The following is a 21,163-nucleotide window of genomic DNA, read 5'->3' on the forward strand; positions in this document are numbered from 1 at the left end:
GTTGAGTTTTGTTTCAACAGTTTTTTGGTTCAATATGCTTGAAAAGGATGTGCACATACATACTTGCCATAAAAATAATTGTCTTATATGAGTTTCTGGTGTGTGAGACAAGATATGAAGGAAAAGGATTGTGGTGAAATTTTCTGTTTCCCCCCCTTGCACTTAGTAATTTTCCTCTGAGTTTTCTGCTTGAGAAGACTGTTGGAAATTGCTGCTTTCTACCTTTCTGTCAGACTCTTAATTAGCAGGAGCACACAGCCCGCGCAGCTGGGGCTTTGATGCCTTGCTCACTATTACTTCCTACTCAGAAGATTTCCATTCATTCCGAGTTGGTATCCAGCCCAAAGCCCTGGCTTCCCCCCGAGACCCTCAGCATGTCTACAGGGCTCCAGTTTAGTATTCACTGGAAGAGCTGCTCTGATGCTCCCTCGCTAGACCTACAGGCTGCTGGTTGGAGCCATAAGGGAACGGGAGGAAGAATTAGCCTGTGTGTTTATGTGGCTGTGCTCCAGTAAATATTTTGATGCATCTGCTGCCAGCTCTGGTCTGAGGGAATATACCTAGCATTTAAATTTTGATGGGGAGCTGTTTTGAATAATAACAGTGCAGCCGGCTGTGAGTCAGTGCATGTGTGTTGACTTAAAAAAACCCCTCAAAGCTTAACGCTTGCTGAATGCCGAGCTGCAGTGCTTTGCTTTTTTCCCTCCTCCTCCTTCCTTCTTTTCTTTCTTGTCTGGACTTCCTCTGTTTTGTTTTGTTCTTGGGGGCATTTCACATAGATTTTGTTCGCCGTCAGTGGAGGGGTGGGGTAAGAGGAATAGAAAAAAAAAATCAGCCAAAATAAATCCTCCCGAAAAACTCACGAGTAGCTTTTGCAATGGGTGCTGTCATGGGTACGTTCTCTTCTCTACAAACGAAACAAAGAAGACCATCAAAAGGTAAGACCTCCTGTTATGCTTTTCCTGTTCCTTTGGTTTATTTGCTGTGGGAGACATTTGCCTGGGAAGGGAGAAGAAAATGAACATGTGCCACTTGCAAGTAACCTGGCAATGTTTTTGTGAGGGGTAATTTTCAGAGGAGAGTGGGATGCTAGGTGGTGGAGAAAACATGTGGGCATGAGGAAATTGCTGTAGAGGGGCTTGGAGGTTGAAAAGAATCTGAAATACTGTAATCCTTCATGCAGGCATGTATGAAGAGAAGCTCAGTGGCTTCATATGCAGAGCACTTGCAGAAGAGACGTGTTTATTTCCAAATCCCATGCTGTATAAACCCTTTGAAGAGGGAATAAAATATAAATATACAGCAAATTCTTCTCAATACCTTTGGGTTTCTGTCTCAGGGAGTATTGTTAGAATCAGTGTGGCATATTCAGTAGTTCAACACCAAACGTGCAGTACTAATGATGTGTTTTATAAAGATTAGCAAGAGGGGAAAGAATTAGGATTTTTTTTAAAGAAGGAGAGAAGCAGAAGCTCATGAAAAATGAGAAAGTAGGCAGCAGTTCCAGGGGTTTTAATCCTTAAATCTATAAATATTGCCTCTAAATGCTGATTTTTCAGGGGGTCTGGTTTGTGTAGTATTTGCTTGAGCGTCACTCAGTTTTCTTCAGGGTTAATTCACAAATTCCAGGGTGTTGCTGAGCAGGAAGTTGAAAGCACTGTCAGAGGTTGTCAGAATGAATATTGTTTAGTAGACAAAAAGAAAAGCTCTATAACTTTGGCAATATTTGTGCTATTTAGAAATATTCCCTGCCTGAACCTCTGCATTTTACAGTCTCTTGGTATTTCTAGGGATGTCTCTATTTCCACTGGATCAGTTGCTCAGTTCATATATATGCTTTTGAACTGCAAGTTGGTATAGATTTTCTTGCAATTTAAATTGAAAACTGTCTTAGGAAATATCAAACACCAATTAATCATGCAAAAGAGAAGTGGGCAAGGGCTGTGAGGAGATTTGTTTGTGACAAGTTTGTGAGGAGTAAAAGTCTGTGTTCCTGATACCTGTAGGGTAACATTTTATGTTAGAGTGTGTGTACAAGGTTTACAGTTCACCTTTCTGTGTTATTGTATTGCCCCTATGATTGTGTGGTTGTTTGGGACATGTATGATATTACTTAAAATGTAAGAATAGCTGTGTAACTGCCTAAGCACTGAGCTACACCTGAAGCTGAGAGACTTATGTTTAGGCACTGCAGTACACAAGAACTGAACAGGATTTGCTGAGCATGGTGGCTGCTGTGACACCAAGGGGTGTCCTGTCCACCTGCCAGAAACCTGAGGTCTAATTTCCACTAAATGTAGGTAATTTGTGGCTGAACATATCCATTCTCTGTGACTGTTGTCTTGTGATTGAGTCCACACTCCAGTGGATGCAAGCCATTGCTTTTTGTTGGAGGTCACCTGCAGTAAAAATCCAGGGTATGGTCACACATTCTAACTTTCACAATGGAATTCGATCTTGCCGATGCTTGCTGGCAGTGGTTGTTCAGCTGTATTTATCAAAACCTCTGTTCCCAGAGTTATGTCCTCTTGGCTCTGATGTGTTATCTGTGTGGTTTGCTGGTGTGTTTTACACTGACAGTTAGCACTTCACCTTGTGAGCAGTGAAACACTAATGTGTGCTGGGCTTGAATACAATCTGAAATTGTTCTTTGTCTGTGAGTTAAATAGACAGCCACCACTACATGATGGACTGACTCCTTTGTGCTGCCCACACATTCCCTTGGCATCTCTCCAGCCCTCAACCATCCTGGTGGCCTCTACCAGACCATGCTCTACCATGGTCCAAAATTGGCCCCAGAACTCTGGCTGTGCTTGCTCAAGTGCTGAGCAGAGAGAAAGGATCATTTGTCCCAGTGTTGGTGCAGCTTGATGTGGGGCTTCTCTGCCAGAGGGCAGCTGGCTAGTGGTGCCTGGGTGCCACTGCTCCATTGGTTATTGCTAAGTTTATCTTAGATTGAGTATTTATTTTATTTTTATTTTTACTATATGTTTGGTTTATTTTATTTTATTATTAGGTTATCACATTATTATATATTAATTATTGTATTTATCTATGTGTTTATCTTAATATTTCAGGACTTTATGTAGTAGTTAAATACGGCTAGTAAAACACGGGCCTGGAGAAATAGTTGTAACAGGGCTAGATCCACACCTCTACAAATGCTCTCTCGTGGTGGTAAGTATGTGCTACTCCAGGTAGAATGGCTCACACCAGTGTCTGAAGCTCTGATTCTCTGGTGTAATAAAGTAAAAAACCAAAAAAAGCAGTGTTTCAAGAATAGGTAAAATAAACAGGTCATGTCTAAAGTGAGGAGGTTCCAGAGATCAGTTAAGACCAGGAAGGCCATGGTGGGTCAGAGAAGAGTGGGTGCAAGTGGCCCATGCTTAACCCCTGCAGCTTCAGCACATGACACAGCTCTGCCTGTGCCGCTCACCCTCATGTCCTCCTTGGCTGGGTCTGGGGTGTTGGCAGTGGCATTGGGGGCTGGTTTGGTTATTCCAGCTGTGAGTAGCAAGGCTGGAGAGGATGTATTAGCACTGTTCAAGAATACAAGTTCAAATTGCTTGTTCTAATGAAAATGGGGGGCCTGAATCGATAAAGGCAGGAGTGACACAGAAATTGTCAAGTGGAGAGCAGTGGTCCAGCAAGCATGAGCCCTTGTCTCTGGGAGAGGACAGCATTGTGCATTTGTACAGGAGGACATCATTCACTTGGCTCAAATGTGAAAACTTAATCCAATATAATTAGGCATTTTGTGTTGGTAGGCTGGGAGCAACATGTCCTGTTCTGCAGGATAAAGATTTCTGCCTCTTAGACTTCCAGTCCTATCACAAAGCTGCAGAAGCTTTCCCTGTTCACTGAAGTGTCCCAGACAGTCCATGAGATTTGTGCTGTTCGCTATGGGAGTGGCTCGGAGCAGTTCTATCTATTATTTGTACATTTCATTAGGAACTTTTTCTTGTTGGGATTCTTGTCTGCCTTTTCCAGCATTCTGAGTTAACCTACTAAAAGATAATACTTCTTTTCACCATGTTCACCTCACTTATATATCAGACAGCATTCCTGGGATGTTGGTGGAGCCTGGCTGAGGTCCTGGAGACAAGCTGACAGTAAGCAGCAAAGGTGGCTGGTGGTCTGCTAGGTTGTGCCTGGCAGAGCTTCTCCAGCAGGCTGAGGGACGTGATGCTCCTTCTCTGTGCTGCACTGATGGCTGCACTCTGTGCAACACAGTGCTGTGTCTGGTGCTGGGCTCCCCAGGATGGAAGAGACGAGGACCTACTAAGCTGAGTCTACTGAGGGACTATGGTGAATATGAAGCAATTGGAGCATTTGAAATACAGGAAGAGGTTGAAAGAGCTAGGATTGTTCAGCCTGCAGCAGAGGAGGCTCAGGGAAGTTTCAGTCAAGGTGTATGAATATGTGAGTGGGGGTAGAGGAGATGGAGTCAGGCTCTTCTTGGTGCCCAGGGGCTGGTCAAGGGGGAATGGTACAAACTGAAATAAAAGAAATTCCACTTGAGCATAAGGAAAAAAAAAAAAATTACTGTGAGGGTGACTGAACACTGGAAGAGACACCACAGAGGGTCTGTGGAGTGTCCAAGCTTGGAGGTACTCAAAGCTCAAGTGAATGCAGTCCCAAGCCATAGCTAACCTTGAAGAGGGAACTTGAGGTCCCATCCATCCTTATGGACCCTCTGGTTATGGGTACTGCTGGGTATTACTGTCACTTTTAAAACTCTAAAGATGCAGGGACTTGAGGTATTGGGATCAGGAAGTAACATTCAAAGCTCATTATGAACCAAATGCCAACAAAGCTGACTGTTTGGTCCTCTCTAGTGTATTAGTAGTTAGTGCTTACATAGATGGTTGAGATGGACTTGAGACTATCAAGCTGCTTGTATATTCTCCTGCAAACATAAGCAATAAATCAATAAATGAGGGGGAAAAACCTCATCAAAACCACAACACTAAAAAGCAGAGGGCCAGCACAGTAGACAATGCACACTACTACTGCATCTCTGATTTCAACCAGATGCAGAAATAGAAATTTCTTATGTTTTTACAGCCTGCATTCAATCTTGATCAAATTTGTGACTAGAATCAGCCATTTCCATATTTGCCATGGAAACGTGTGGATTAGCAGATTGTTAAAGCAGGGGGAATTTCTAGTTTTGACTGCTTTCTCTACTCCTGAGTTCTTTTGTTTGTTCTCTAAATATGCACTCACCCCTACCTCCACTAGTGAAATATAACTTGAATATTTCTCTATACCTGAATTTTGTTTGGATTAGGACTACAGGCTATGACCTTGACAGCAGCAGCAAGCTACGCCATTTTCAGTTGGTAATCTGACTCTCTTAAATGTGAGTAACCATGTTTTGATCAAAGACTACCCAAACCTAACCTAAGAAGAGGAATCTGGCACAGTTGTTTAATTTTGCTTGAACTGACATCAGAAATTCACTTTGCTTAAAATGTCAGTTGTGTGATTTTTATAGCGAGTAATTTCTAGGCTTTATATTGAAATGGCTTATTGTCCAAAATTATCAGATTTTGTGCCTGACCAGCTGTATTTTCAGGTGGTTTACTTACCAGGAAGCCAACTCTGCTAGACTTCACAGTCAGATTGAACATCAGATTGCCCTGAGCGCCTAATGTTGCTGGGTCATGACTGTGCCCTTTCAGTTCCCTGTGCTAGAACAACCTGCTTCTCTGCTCATAAGGTGAAAAAGTGATTCACTAGTGTTTCAAGGAATGGGCCTTTTTCAGCCTTAGTACAGCCATGGAATGGAGATAATAGATTTGAGCAGGGAAGCTGCCTCATTATTCAGTTTGCCCAGTACATACTGTTGCAAAAGAAAAAGCTTTGAAAGCTCCCCTTCTCTTGTTTCTTTCTGCTCCTCAAAAAAACTTGACAGCTTGCCACTGTCATGAATGAATGCATATGTTCTAAAGATTCAGACTGTGCTCTGGGTATTTTCTGAATGGCGATTAGTGCTCACCTGTTTTCCTTCTAGAACAATTATTTTTCCCCCTGGTTGGAGACCTGAGCAGGTGCTAGAGAGAATGGAAGAAATGGCTGACTTGGTTTCTCCTGGCTGTGCCCAAGAGGCAGTATTTGGCACTGACTCTTCACTTTCTCTCCCTAGTCTTGTCTGATTGTCGTCCGATAAAGCATGGCAGGTCAAGTCCACGGTCGTCTGCCTGCACTGAAAACTGAGGATATGACAAGCAGGTTTTTCAAGGGAATTGCTTTTGTAGAGAGTGTACAGAACAGTACTCGGCAACAAAACTGTTTGGTGTAAGCACTCAAATCAGAAATTGTAGCGACCAATAAGTGCATGTCAGAACATGCCTGTTTGCATGAAGCATTTTGGTTTCTCTGAAGTGCAGAGAGGTGTGTGGGAGGCTGCTTGCTGTCACAGCAGCCAAACATCCCAGCCACCTGGCTGACTCACCTGTGAGTGGCACAGAGGTGAGGGAGCTGTTTGTCCCTGGCTTCCCTGTGTCCTACCAACCTCTGGTTCATCTCAGTGTGTTGTTAGAGGTGACCAGAACATACCGACTCATGACTGCTTCCATTCCCCACTTCTCCATCTTGCAGCCAAAATTTCTTTAGCTCCTAAGAAACTGCTAGCTCTAAATTTCTTCCTTTGCCTTCAAGTGACTCCTGACAGTGAGGCAGAGTGATCTCAAAAAGCTGGTCTTAAGAGTTGATAGCAATGATAAAATAAAAATAAGCTATGTGAGTCCCCGATTGCTTCCCACAGGCATACAGCTCCTGCCTGAAATGCTGCAGTCAGACACATCATGGAGGTTTGGAATAAAACAAAATGGATGGAGGAAAGTACACTATTGAGTGTTGTGACATTAGCATACATGTGTGCAGATTTCCTGTCCATGGGTACAAGTACTGTGTGCCTCCGTGCATGCAGCATGTCCAGGCAGAGCCATGAAATCCCACCACAAAGAAAAGAGGGCATCAGAGATCAGCTCTGCCAGTGCTTTGAAATTTCTTTTTTTCCCACAATAATTCAAAAGAGTAAATCAGAAAATACTTTCTAACTTTTAACTTTCTGTCTTGGTAATATTCCTTATAATATATAACATTAAATAACAGCTTTTGTCATCACTACCTCTTCCTGTGTGCATTACTGGATAGCTGATGTTTGGAAAGGGTGCTAGGAAACAGTTGGATTTTTTGCAACTGAAAATATTTAAAGCTGTAGATGTGAAGAGTTTCAAACTTAATACACTGCAGAAGTTTTAAACAATTCCTAGCTTTACAGCTGTTAATGTCACCGAATATATAAATGAGAGTCAGTAAGGGTTGTAAAATTTTCTGAAGAAAAAATTGAAGTAAAAAGCAGGGTCAAGTAAACCAAGGCAAGTTATGAAGTCATTCTGATTTTAGTGAAATGCAAGAGGAAAATAAAAATTATTGATTTCTCCAGTTACAAACCCCTGGTCAAATAGTTTATTTTCATATTTATTTAAGCTTTGTTAAAAAGACTGAAGATTTACAAACTTTTCAAACGTGGATTTTTTTTAGCTAAAATGTTTCATTATTCAAAATTGTTATTAATTGGAATTATTCCCAGAAACTTTCCAAACTAAATGAATTTGTGGCTTATGATTTGTTGTAGTTTTAGACGTGAAGGCGTGTGACTGTGACTTTCTTGCAGTGGGTGACAGACTTGGGTGATAAGTGTTGTGTCTCTTTAATCAAAAACATTACCCAGAGAATGTCATGGCACAGAGATGCATAAAGTTTGAGTACCTGCTCAGGGTCTCTGTGTCCTGGCTATATATAAGGTAAGGGCCTTCTGCATTTCTCTGAGAGGCATTTTCCAGCAGGTGCAGAGTGCCCTGGGTACCTCATGCCATCTCTGCAGGAAGGGACCCAATGGCCTTGGGTATCAACTAGGAAATGCAGGTAACAGCTGTATGGTAGCACAGCAGCATTTTTAACCAAAATATATTTAGGATTCCAAGCAAGGTATTTATTTTTTTTCCCTTTGATTTTTTTGAGATAGCAGAGGGAAGGGAATAACTATTTTTATAAGATGGCTTGTACTTAACAAATGAAAAATTATTAAAAGTGTAAACTACATCCATGTTTTCAAAATAGGCAAGTCAAAACTGAAAGCAGCTGTGTCCAGATGTCTCCAGTTTGTGTTTGTGGCTGTCGCTGTCAGGTGATGTCTGTCGGAACTGAAAAGCGTATAGACAGTGGCCGGTTCATCTCTACCTTACTTCTGCCAGCACTGCTCAGTGCAGAGAGGCTCTGAAGACTTTGAACAAAGCATAGTACAATTGATAGAGGTTCATGGGCAGGATGTGGGTCTGGAGGAGGCAAGGGAGGACTGCATGCTAGCAGGCAGGAGTGGGGCAGCAGAGTTGCCTGGGGGGCTGATCTGGTACTTGCAGGCAGGCCGAGGGTGAGCAGGCAGGAAGGGAGCTGGCCTGGCTTTGGTACCAGGATGTTTTAAGGAAGACATGAAGAGAGTAACAGAGCCATCCTTTCCTGGCATAGCTCTGCTACATCTGTTTGGCTTTCCTCAATCCAAACATTACTTTCTTGACATATTCAACAACCACAGCTCTTCACACACAGCAGTGTTTGCTTTTCTCTTGCTCCACAAAAACACTTCTCTCCCAAACTTGTTCTGTGGGTGGCTGTTTGGGAAGTGCCCAGCATTTCTGTAGATGGCCACAGCTACAGCCTGTAAAAGCCACTAGGCACAAGACATTTTATACTGTGACTGAGAACAGCTAATGGAGATCAAGGCTGTCAGGATACATGTTGTGCTGCTGGAGGCAGGTTTCTAGGAAACCCATGAGACCACGGCATTATTTTACTGGGGGCTCCTTAGTGGAACTAAGTCAGAGAGCGTCACTGGGAGCGGGGAGCAGAATTACAGCCTGCCAGAGATCAGTGCTGAATATCAGGGGCTTTTAGTGCTCTGACAAAATAAATGTTTCTGCCTGTCAAATTTATATGTAGGAAAATATGGATGAAACAAGCCACGTTCACAAGATTTACCTTGTTAGAGCATGGTTTCAGAAGCACAGCTCAAATGTTTTGACAACTGTTCTAACTTTGCTTCCTGCAGCTCAGGGACAAGCTCCCAGGTATGTTTTCCCAGGCTGCTGTTGCTCTATTCTAGTGAGTGATTCTGTACCATAGATTTTTTGATAATCAGCTGAAACCTCAGGCAAGTCCCCTGATTAAGCAGGTCAAACTGAATGAGCTGAAGGTTACTCCCTGTGGGGTACACACAGCCATGTAAAAGATGCTGTTAGCTCTCCACCTGCAAAGTGTTGGGAGCCAGCAAACATCTGTGGGAAAGGACAATTTCCCTTAGGGAAACTGTTTCATCCCATGCAGGTAAGCCTTGTGGTGCAGCGAGGAGCATTAGCACCCCTTTGCATTCCTAATCCACACAGTTCAAAGCACTTGTTGACCATTTTGACCGTGTTGCCATTTGAACTGGGAGCAGTGCATGAAAATTAAAGCTGGGAAGCAGTAAGAAAACTTTATGTCAGTGCAGAGAGGATTGTTGCATGCTAATCCTAATAAGCCAGTGTAATTGAATTGGCACACAGGTTTACATGCTTCGCTGGGAGTGTCAAACGTGACCCCAAACTGTGATACTGGCACCCCAGGAACTGAAGGCATGTGCTTGTGTAGAGCTGAATCCCTGTAACAAGGCATTTATTTTAACCAATATTTTAACATGGGAGCTGACAGAAGGTCTCATTTGTAGTCTTGTGCATACAGAATTAGCCAGTCTGCAGACAACTGCAGAGACAGCTACATTAGGGCATGAGGAAAATTCTGCCTGGGTGGTCGTTTGTATGTACTTAACAATGGATAAAGGCAAGCATGTCCACCTCTGCAAAGTAAACTTGATCCCTCAGGGCCCTGTCCTGTTTGTGTAGGCAGCAGCTGGACCTGCATGCAGAGCAGTTTTCGTACTGGGACTGAAAGTCAACCAGAGACCAATCTTACAGGAATATACCTTTAATTTCCAGGGCTTTAAGGCATCAAAAGGGGCTATTTACACTAGCAATTTGGCATCCTCTACTTGGCAGGAGTTAAGGATATTACAGCTGAGCCCCCTTGTTTCTAATCACCTCTTGGATTGAGCACTGGGCCGCCCTGGCTCACTGCAGCCCTCCAGTAAAGTATGAAGTAAAGAGAAGGGAATTTTCTAATCAGGCATTTTCTGGACAATGCCATCAGCTAGAGTATTTTACATGACTACACTTGCATTTTCATCTTTTGTAGATGATGCTATCTTTTCTCTTTCCTCTGTCCTTATTATTGATGGAGGTGAAGTACTTGCAGTTCAGAAGTTAATGTGGCACAGGAGAGGAGCATGCTGTGCACACTTTCCTCAGGTGCTGGTTGCTGAGGCTGCTCAGCAATGCAAGGAGAGACCACTGTGTCACTCTGAGTGTCGCCTACAGCCCAGTTATGTCCAGGCGAATGCTGTGCAGGGTAAACGGAGGCTGTATTTGTTTGAGCAAATTCATTCTCATGTTGTGCATACTACTGGTTTGTAAAACCTACAAAGCCCATCAGTTGTTAGACTAAAAGTCTGGTTCAAACCTGAAACTTTTCTTTACCCCATGGAATTTGTAAGATGTTTTGGAAGCTGTGGAAACGCTTAGATTTGGAATGAATTTCCTTATGGATCTTTTCCATTGTTTGTATTTAGAAAAACTGTCCCTTTATTAGTTGTTGCCTGGAAATTATTGATATGGGGAATGACCTGGTAAAAGTTCTTAAACTTTGTCTGGATCAAAACCAGGCTGCTGGTTGTTGGAAGCTGCTGGAGTGTGCCAGAGCTGAAGCCAAGCTCATGGTCTTCAGGGCCCTGAAGCTCAGGTGCAGCTTTTCTGCTCCCCTTTGTAGGCCTTTCAGAGGGACAGGCTCCCGTTTGGAGACCAGTGCCCTAAAATGTCTGTATAGTTCAGGATCAGGCCCTGTGTTTTCAGTTAATGCACCTGAATTCTGTGTGGAAACAATAGTTTAAAATAGTGAAACAAATATAAATAAATGCAGGGGACATGCACATCTGGTAGTGTTTTCCACCTGCAAAAACTTTCAAAGGCTACTGAATTCCCCAGTAGACAGAAGGAATGGGGTGCACCTTTGGTCCTCTGAAGAGAGGCTTCCTTGCAGATGCCCACACAAATCATACCCATTTACTTAATGTTTCTGTCCTGTTAGCCATGAATCTAGAGCAATCTGTTTAAAGAGCCTCATTTCCTTGTAAATTAAACTGATCAGACAGGATGAGGTGGGAAGGATGCTGCAGGAGATCTGACTTCATCTGTGCTTTTCCTGTGACCTGGTGCAAAGTGCCCCATCTGCATCTTCACAGCACCTGCTGCTCTGTATCTGCCAGTGTGCAGGTCAGTGACATGATGCTGCCAAACTGCATTGGTGCCCTTGGGCATCCTCATCAGCTTGCTGTCCTTTTTTTGTGTGATAGCTGTTAGAGATGTAGAGTTTTGCCTAAGTTAATTGCTTGCCACTGGCCTGCTTGTTGTGCTTCAGTTTTGCTGTATTTTGTAAGCATTATGAGTTAGCTCCCAATCATGTGAGATTTAGGAGAGTGGGAGGGCGTAGCTAAGGCATCCTTATTCATGTTGTGAGTACTGCTTTGCAGGGTCAGACAGCACAGAGACCACAGGGTGTTTTGAAATCAGTAATGGTTGTAGGGCTCCAAAGAGAACATTTGTTCATCCACAAATGGGAGTGTTTGAATGTGTCCTTTGCCTGGTGCCAGAGTGGGCAGCAAAAGCTGGAACCCTGCATAGATAGGCTGGGATGTGTGCATGGAAATGAGCATCACCTTCCTGAGTTGTCTGTGTGGTGTTTACCATAAGATCTTGTACAGAGTGAAGAGATGTCAGCAGTAACTGCTCAAATCTTTGTGTTTTAAATCGTTTGTGTGCTTTGAAATGTTTTATTCTGAATGTTTTATTCTGATTCAGGGCAAGGTGCCCTTCCTTCATCAGGTTGAGGTTACATCAAATGAAATGACATTTCTTAAGGGCAAAGTAATGTAAATTTTCTATTTTGCTGCTGTTTCCCTGATTTTGAGTCTGATTTTGAGTAAATAACATTTTGTGTTTTAAATCCATTCTCTGCTGTGAAGGGTGGTGTGAAGGTAACTGCAGTGGGGAGAGAGCAACTCAGAGAGATGTTTGTTTCTACGCTGGAAAAGACAGCAGAATATGACTTAAATGCTGACAAAGATAAGCCTGGTTCCCAGAGAACAAAACATTTGTTAACTGAATATTTCTTGTACTAGTAAGAGAGTGTTCAACTGACTCACATTTCATGGTCTGCATAAATGTGGAGACACTGCCAAAATGATCTCTGTCCTACTTCTATTTTCATTGTAGACATTCCAGAAAATGGAGCTAAGTGTTTTTCCTACTTTTTGATTCCTTGTTTCATGCATATGCATTTCTGGGACACACAGCTCTGGAGCATGCAGCTGAGTGCACATGCCTGGAGTCTCTGCAGGCTTGTGTAGCTTTGAAGCAGAGAATCTAAACCATCAGTAAGATATTTGCAGAATTAAAGAGAATTTAGAGGAACAGGAGTACAGATTTCAAATTCCTGAAAACAAATCCAGTCTCAAAACCAGACATAAGTTTTCACCTGCCTTCTGTTTCCATCTTGGAGATGTTTTTTGGACTGTGAAAGGAGATATATACAGAAAGAAACTGCTCACAAATATGAGGAAAATCACTTTTGTTACTTGTTCCTGTTGATGTTCACTGTAATGATCACATTACAGAAGGGATTTATCAGTTTACATTCTTGACTGCTAAACCAGCCAACACATGGCAGTGAAAAGAAACACTGTGCATAAGTCAGACAGCTTTATTTTTGCAGCAGTCTGATTAGGCACCCTCATAAAATAGACATGTGGATTTGTAAATCCAGCTCCCAAAATCTCCTTGCTCTGCAGCTGGAACATATCTAGGATTCTCAATTCAAACATCTCAATCTGCCACGTCTTATTTTCCCTGAGCCTCAGTTTTTAAACTTCAGCAGCTATTAGAAAAACATTACCCTGCATCCTATTGCATCCTCTGAGTCCAGGAGGAAAGTTTGAAGCCATGAACTAATTGCATGGGAATTTAACAAATCTTGTCGAGCTTAATTCAGCCTGGAAAGTTTGGAGCTGGCTTTGCTGCCAACGCTGCTCTCTCCAGGGAGTCTCTTCCCACTTATTCTGGACTGGCACACTTCGGTGATGCAGGAGGGCAGAGAGCAGATGAACACGTCGGGTAATTCTCTCTCCCTTGGTGCCAGTAACCTACTTAAAGGAGCGGCAGCGGATCGCCACCGCCGCCTCTGCGGCAGCCGGCGTGCAAAATCTCTTGTGTCCCAGGAGGGTGAGGGGGCCCCACTCACCTGATTTTTCCGAGCTGTTGAAACAATAGACGTTGGAAGCAAGGGAGAGGCTTGTAAAACAACGGGTGGTGTGTGCCTTGGGCCCTGAGTAGAAATGTCTTTTTCTTAAGAGCTTCCTCTCGAGCAGCCTCCACAGGCTCCTTTAAAGCCAAATAGGACATGTCTTTCTGTGCAAGGGTGGCAGGCAGAAGTAGGACAGAGTTTTATCCTTTTGAAGTATTAATACAGATCAGAAAAATGTGCCAAAAGATACAGAAACTTTAAAAAATATGATGAGACCTTGGAGATATTTTTTTTTTATTACAGCTAACATTGTATTTAGTATAAAATGCAAAATATGTTTTGATATATCTTTTCCCTGGTGGTAAAGAGGGAAAAAAGGAGAATCCAGATTTACTCTTGAGTGAAACCTTTTAAGCCCTAAATGTCTTTTTTTCCATGAAAGGTAGTGTTCAGAAAGACACATTTAATTTTTGAATCCCAAAGAAAAAATAAAGTGTGGCCAGCACAAACTGGTATTGTCTTCTGAAAGAGTTTTAACAAGTATATGGGATAATGTCACCCAACATCAGCCTTAGCACCGGTGCAGGGTTGAAGAGGAATACAGCATCACTCAGGTCTATCCAGTTCCTCATGCATGAAATAGAAATCTTCACATCATTTATGTTAAAAGAGCTTCTGCATGTGCAGTATCTATATGATTTACACAGTTATTTAAATATCTGTAGATATAAGCTCTCTGAGAAATTTTGTCTGTTGTGACTCACATCTTATGTTGTAAATTTATCTGTAAATGTCATCTTTTACTGAGGGATTTTCAACACTTAAAATATTTTTTGGTAATTATTTGTAAATATTAGCTCTATTGTCATCAGCAACAGTTTAGATTGTTTTGTCATATGTTATAGATACATATTATATTGTTGGCTTTTCACAAATATTAAAATTAATGTTCTGTGTATAAGAATGGAAAATTTTGTTGTATTAATATAGTTTATTTCTGTTATTGATGAAACTTAGAAATAGTAATATAATACATATATGTTGGGCTATGGCATAGTATTAAAATAAAAACTGCTTTTGTTTTGTATAACCCAAAGACTGAGAAAAAAAATAGCTGGAGAACCCCTGCATTTGTAATATATCTTATCCAGATGAAGACAGCAGTGACCAGAACTCTGGGGGGAGGAATTTATTGCATTTCTGGTATCAGAGAATGTAAATCTCGATGGCACCAAGAAGATTGATCTATTGGGAAGGGGGCAAGAGAAAACTAAACAGAAGAACACCAAAGATCCTAAGAAGAATGTATGAATATGTATGAGAATTTATGGATGTGTAGTAGGGTTCTGTTTTTAAGGGACAATCCTTTGTCAGTAAGGTGTGGTCTCTTGGCTGAATGAAGAGACACCCAGCTGTATCTGTATACTTTATTTTTTTCTCCTAATTGATTTTTTTATTAAACTTTTAAATTCTATAAAAATTATGTAAACCTCGTTTTTCACATCATAGAAAAGAGGGAGGGAACCATTCTTTTGGCAAATGAGAAGCAAATAATTCAAAGTCAAGTGTTGGATTGGAGTAAATAAATCCAACAGCAGTAGATACTCAGAGTAAAGTTCAGTGGTGAAGCTGCTGAAGGCAGCTGTGCTGCATGCATGTGTGAAGTGCAGGTTGGTGTTCCTGGGAGAAACCTTCCAACTGCACCTCCTGCATTCACCTGGTTCCGTGGAAGCTGGAGGAGTTTGGTGCTGCAGCTTTTCCAAAATGTCTGGCAAGTACTTCTAGAGGGTGAATGTTTAGTAGATTCCCTGCATGAGCCTGTAGAAGATTAGCCATTGACTGGGCAAATTGTGTTATAAAGAAGCCATTAAATCACTAAACAAAATCTCTTTTGAACTTGCCCATTGTCTAACCATCTTTTGCAAGAGGACGCTGGCAGAGCTGCTGCCCTGCCTTTTTGAGCTCATGCACATCTCCTTGCACAGCTCTCAGTCCTGCTCTGTTCTCCCTTGCCCTCCACATGGCTTAGGCTCCTGTGTTGCCTGCTGTGCTCCTTATCCCATTGTTGCAGGCTTGGGCACAGCTGGGCTGCAGTTTGCTCTATGGGCAAACATGCTGAAGGCCATTGGGTTTCCCACTGCTTTTGGCCCTGTATGGAGGTATTGTACTTACAGCTGTTCTGTTGTGCTCATGTGTGATTTGTGTCAAATGCAATCATTGCCAATGATTAACTAATAGTTTTGGTATACACTGTAGACTGTGTCCTAGATTATAGCTCAGTTCTCCTATATACAAGTCCATAGCAGTGCTGTGAGCAGCGTGCTGTAGAAAGTATCCCAAAGGACAGGATGTATGGACACACATCTTATTTTGTCCCTTGCCCAACTACCAATGCATACACAGTTTCATACTGAGCAAAGGCAACAGCATTGCCAGAGGCTGTAACTGCCATCCCTGCTCTTAATGGCCTTGGGATCCTGGGGTGAGCTGAGTGCCCTGGTACTACTGTGAATTTGGTGAAATCATTGCACATACAGTTCTGAAAACCATTCATTTGCTGCTTAAAACTGCACTCCTTATTTTACAGAGAAGGATTATTGAATTAAGGTCATAAATTTGTAAAATGAACAGCAAGGTTTTTGTTTGTTTCAAAAACCTTTATTGACTTCATCCAAGGATGTTGTCTATCTGTAATATAGCCTTTGTTTTGAAAAATGGTTTTAATATTTCTCCCAGTTTGTGGCTTTTTCTTTTTTTTTTTTCCTTTAGTCAAGCATGGTAGAAATAGGAGTGATTAATACTGAGAAAAGTTTGCAGCTACCCAGGCTCAGAAGTACTCATCCTATCTTGAAGTATTCCACTTTCTCTTTTCATCTTTTCAAATAAGCAGATTAGATTTTGCCTGAACTCAAAACATGAAGGCTTCAAAAGATGAAGATTTACTTTATTAAGCTCACTCAAGAAGAAGCCCAAGGTCTAGTCCCAGTCTTACTTTGTATGAAGGTCTGTCACTACTTCCTAAACCTCAGGGACAATTAATCTCTTTCTAGGACAATCAAGATTACCTCACCAGGGTTTGTATGTGTTTCTAAGTTTAAACACAGAATAACAAACAAGTGCCACACAACCCAGCTCTGTATTTTTCTGTGGATACGTGCAAAATTACTCCATGAAAGAAACAAAACTTTTTTCTATTAAAAATGGCATGAATTTCTAGTATCAACATGTTTCTGCTTGTTTCTGCATGTTCCTCAATTTTAGTGAAGGGAAGAGTTATTTGATATCAATATGTAAAAAGAAGATGCAGAATGAAAAATAAAAAATAGATGAAAGCAGATAATGTTATCAAGATGAAAAAGGGAATCCAAAGGTCTGTCAGCTTGGTCAAGAAAAGCTGGGGGAACAATTTGCTTCTGTCAAAGGAGGCTGTAAGAGCATGCAAGCAGGTAGAACAGGTGCCAGAGCAGTGTGAGCCTTTGGAATCAGCCCTAATAAACTAAATATTGTAATATTGTAAATGATCTGTGCTTCTTCTCCCTGCTAATCCTTTTTCTGTGGCTTGATAGTTAAGTGTGGCTATAGTGCATAGGGAAAAAATAACTCATGCTATACAGCCCATTGTTAGGCAACCAGAAGAATTAAATGTTGTCCAATTCTTCAGCTTTGGATCACTAGTTTACCATAAAGCATGGCTCTTATTTTCAGTAGTTAAATTACATCAGCAAACTGCTGAGTCTTTTCTATTACCATAATTAGCACCTGAGGATGGCAGGAGATGGTCTCTGAAAGCAGGAAGAGGATAAGGAGGATAGGCTTTGCACTCAGAGTGTTACTGAAGGCTTTGTACAGGTTGGCTGAAACAGCTCAAGAAGCAGCAGGCATCAGAATTTCCCTTGTAGCCAGATTGGAATAGGTTGGATGGGAGCTTTAGAGTCTGGTGCTTCCCATCTCATCTGTGTGCAAGCATATGCAGGAGAATAGTTCTTAGATGCTGTGTGACTGGCAACACAAATGTGTGAACACTATTACTCCTCAGTTCAACCACTTCCATGTGTCCTCCAGATACATCTCTTTTAAACTCATTTTCTTCTTGTCCAAAATCTCAAAGGTGACTGAAGTCTGTGAGCACTTGATGATGTAGTGGGGCAGAGCTCCCTCCTCTCTTGTGCTCCTAGTTTATTCCTTTCCTGTGCCATCAAGCTCAGGATGAACACAGTTTTTGTCAACAATGAAGCTTTCAGAGATATATACCTAAAAGTTGTGTCTTGCTTACCCTGGTATGCAGTGTGCAGCACCATCCCCTTGGCCAGCTGGAAAACCAGCAAAGTACAGGGAACTGAGGAAACCTTGGTGACAGCTCAAACAGAGACAACTACTTCAGCTGTCAAAGCTCACACATTTTCTCACAAAGCAGTAAATAACCAAAGTAAATGTCTCTGAATGCTGTGGAGGATGACGGTGTTATGCCACTGTCTATGTAGACGTGGACTGTGGACTGTTAAAACAGCATTTTGAATTGTGGGATGTTTTTCTTGGTGTGGCAAATGCTCAGTGTTGCCCTTCATGTGAGGCTTTGAAGTTTTCCTGTAGGATTAGTAGGCTTTGAAATTTTTGTTTAGGATTAGTGAGCTTGTGTCTGTACAGGACATCTCTGGAGGCCTTCAATAAATCTCTCAAACATATTCTGCTCATGTAACTTGAAAACTGCTGTATTTTGAGTAATAAAAGGACCCTGATGAAGAAGTCATTCCTGATGCAAATTCTAATGGGGTGCTGTCCTGCTTCCAAAACTGCATTGTCCAGGTGTTTTAGCACTATTCTAATTACTTCTTGATTTCAACATCCTGCTGTTTTCTAAACATTTATTTTTTTCAAATATGTGCTTTTCCTGCTATGTGATTCTCCTCCTTTTCTTCCCTTTTGTATTCCTGTGCCTCTCTTCTTTCTCTGAGTGTTTTCCTCTTTCTTTTTTACCTCTTTCCACTTCTCTGTTTCTCCTGTGGGGAGGTAACTTATGATTCCTTCCTACTGAAGCTGCTCAAGAGAGCAGGGATTTATTTCACAGGTGGGTAGTTTGAAGGGAAAGTGGGCGGATTACATGTGAGAGATAGTGAGCCCTAGGCTTCCACTCCTCAGGTGCCACTGCCCTCCTGGCTTCAGCATCTCAGCTTTCCACAAAGCCCAGTAATCATCAGAAATGATGCAAAGTCCTTCTGACCCTGGTTAGTGTAACCCTCTGAGGTTACCTCCGTGTGCCAATATTGAGGCTTATTCCTTCTGAAAGCCCCTACTGTGAGGACCTCCTGGAAAACATTTTCTGCACTGCTTAAGTTTTAAACACTGGAACATTAATAAGGGAGAGAGCTGGGTGCCGGTGCAAAGCCTTTGGAGCACATCATTGCAGAAGTTTTGAACTCTGTCTTTTTTGGGAGATGGATCTTCTCCTTAATGATTTTCCCACCCCACTAAGTTTTTATTAATTGTTTGGTTATCTTTCAGGAGCCACGAAGAATTATGCCCATTGCTTTTGATTAAGAATCACACTCTCTCAGTTTTTTCTATACATTTCTTCTAAAGATTATAAAAAGATTTTGCATCATCCATTAATTCTTCTTGGTCCATCCTCCATGTTTTACAGAGCGACTTCTGAGAGACGAATGTGCTTCAGTTAGTGTTGAGAAACCCTTTTACTGATTTCTGTGCTGAAATATAGACTAATGTAAAAAATAATGGTAGCAGTTTCAGCAGTTCTGACTAGGCAGGGCCTTGCTCTACAGATGATAATTGCCTACACTATTTTTCAGACTAGAAAATAAGTTACATTAATCACTAAAAATTGATTTCAAATAGTTTCAAAGTTATAAACTATTGATCAATAAAAGTGAGAGAAAATGCTAGGGCCTTTGGGGATTTAGCAATACATTCATTACTGTGAACGAATTCAATACAAGGAATGAATCAACGTCTTAACTTGCCAGCAATGTAATGTAATATTTAATAAAATATTGTCCCACATAATCTACTGCAGGCCAGACTGGTATTTCTTTCATGCAGTATCTGAAAAAATTACTGTCCTTCCCCCAGTAAATTGCTGTCTGATATTTTCTACAGAAGAGAATATGAAATAATAATGAGAGGGTCAAATACTGCCTTTCCCCCAGGCATGTGTCCAGCTTGTTTTGGTCTGCAGCCTACCTGTCAGCACCTCTCCACATGCCAAAACCCTGAGAGGTGAGAGAGAGCCCTACAGAATGTAATACAGAATGGCAGCCCTGAGCTACCAAGACCAACAGCAAGATAAGGGCACTGTATACCACAGAAAGGATTGGATAAAATAATTAAAAAGTTAAAATATAAGGAAATTATTCAGGGAGGAAATGTACTGGGGGATAACTACTATCTGCACATAAACCTCTTAGTGTGCAGTATAAGTCTCTCAAATTCTTCAGAATAAAGATCTGAGTTAATCTCAGGTATCTTTTCTCAAATTGGTTTTTCCATGCCCATTTTCCCCTGTGGCACCCACACTGCTCACAGGGAGAGCCAAGCCATCCTCACAGGCCACACATGGGTGCCTCTCTGGTTTGGCCTGTCTGGGATTTCGCTGGAAGTTTTCTTGCTGTTTTTCTTAATGTGATAAAGATAGGTTAGTGCACAGTGGTGTGGTTTCACCATGAGAGAAGCAATGGATCATCTCTCTTGGATTATATTCAAAAGCACTGAATAATGGCTGAACTGGATTTCCTATCCCTCACTGAAACCCTGTGCCAACTATGTTAGTACTGACAAGCATCACATTCCATCTGTCAGCACGGTTGCCCAAGTTGGCAAGAGATGCTTCTGATTACAACTGGTCCAGGAGAATGTCCTCCCTCTGCCCCCCAGCACAGAGCATGCTGTCCAGGATGTTTGATGTTCTGCAAAGATAGCTTTAGATAGATTCTCTTCATTGCCTTTAAGATCTTCATGTTTGTTTTCCTTGAAAGAACAGCAATGTTATTTAGCTTGGTGTTCTCTGTTTATAAGGTATTGCTGTGTTATTAGGTCAGAGAATTCAATAAGGAATAGAAAAATTAAATTAGAACAAATGAAAAGTGTACTTTGGAGGAAGGAAATTCTAACTGCAAGAGATGTCAGAACATACAGAACAGTTTAACTCTTAGGTGTGAGATAAGACCTCAGAGTCTAATTTTTTCAGTATGTCTGCAGAGCAAACAGAAGTTATTGTGATGTGTGCAGGCATAGTCTTGTCAGCGTGACTCCATCAAGAGAAGACACGAGGGGAGGGGGAGCCACTGGAGGGTTTTGCAGCAGGTTTTGCAGTCTCCTGTGTGCAGGCTTTACCCTTCTCTGTGCTGCCAGACAAAAGCCAGGGCAGGAGTGGCTTTCCTGACAGTCAGCACTTTTGCCTGCTGTGCTGCCATCCTTGCATGCCCTCCATCCATCTCCCGCTCTTCTCCTCCTGAAGCAGCAAGTTTACTACATGGGTGCCAAGGGACACCCTGCCAGCCAAGCAACTAGTGGAGAATGTGTCCTCAGGGAAGCAACAATTCCTACATTGTGTGAGTTTAACAGCCCTCTCTGCTTCCTTTCTCTTCTAATTGTTCCTGCTACTACAAACCAAAAAAGGGAAATTTTTACATCAGGTGAACTGATCTTTCTATGTACTTTGGGTCTGTACTGTGGAACCACAGAAGCTCCATATCCT

The 21,163-nt window shown here is 41.9% G+C and overlaps 1 protein-coding gene across 1 annotated transcript in view; it reads left to right on the forward strand.

The window, feature by feature from the left end:
* Positions 1 to 328: 328 nt before the first annotated feature.
* KCNIP1 (potassium voltage-gated channel interacting protein 1) overlaps positions 329 to 21,163 on the forward strand; it is a 155,513-nt gene continuing 134,678 nt past the window's right edge. The window contains exon 1 of the mRNA XM_015615617.3: positions 329 to 938. Coding sequence (XP_015471103.1) covers positions 878 to 938 — 61 coding nt within the window. The 5' untranslated portion in view covers positions 329 to 877. The remainder of the gene's footprint in view (positions 939 to 21,163) is intronic.

Source organism: Parus major, unplaced genomic scaffold, assembly GCF_001522545.3.
Source record: "Parus major isolate Abel unplaced genomic scaffold, Parus_major1.1 Scaffold189, whole genome shotgun sequence".
NCBI lineage: Eukaryota > Metazoa > Chordata > Aves > Passeriformes > Paridae > Parus > Parus major.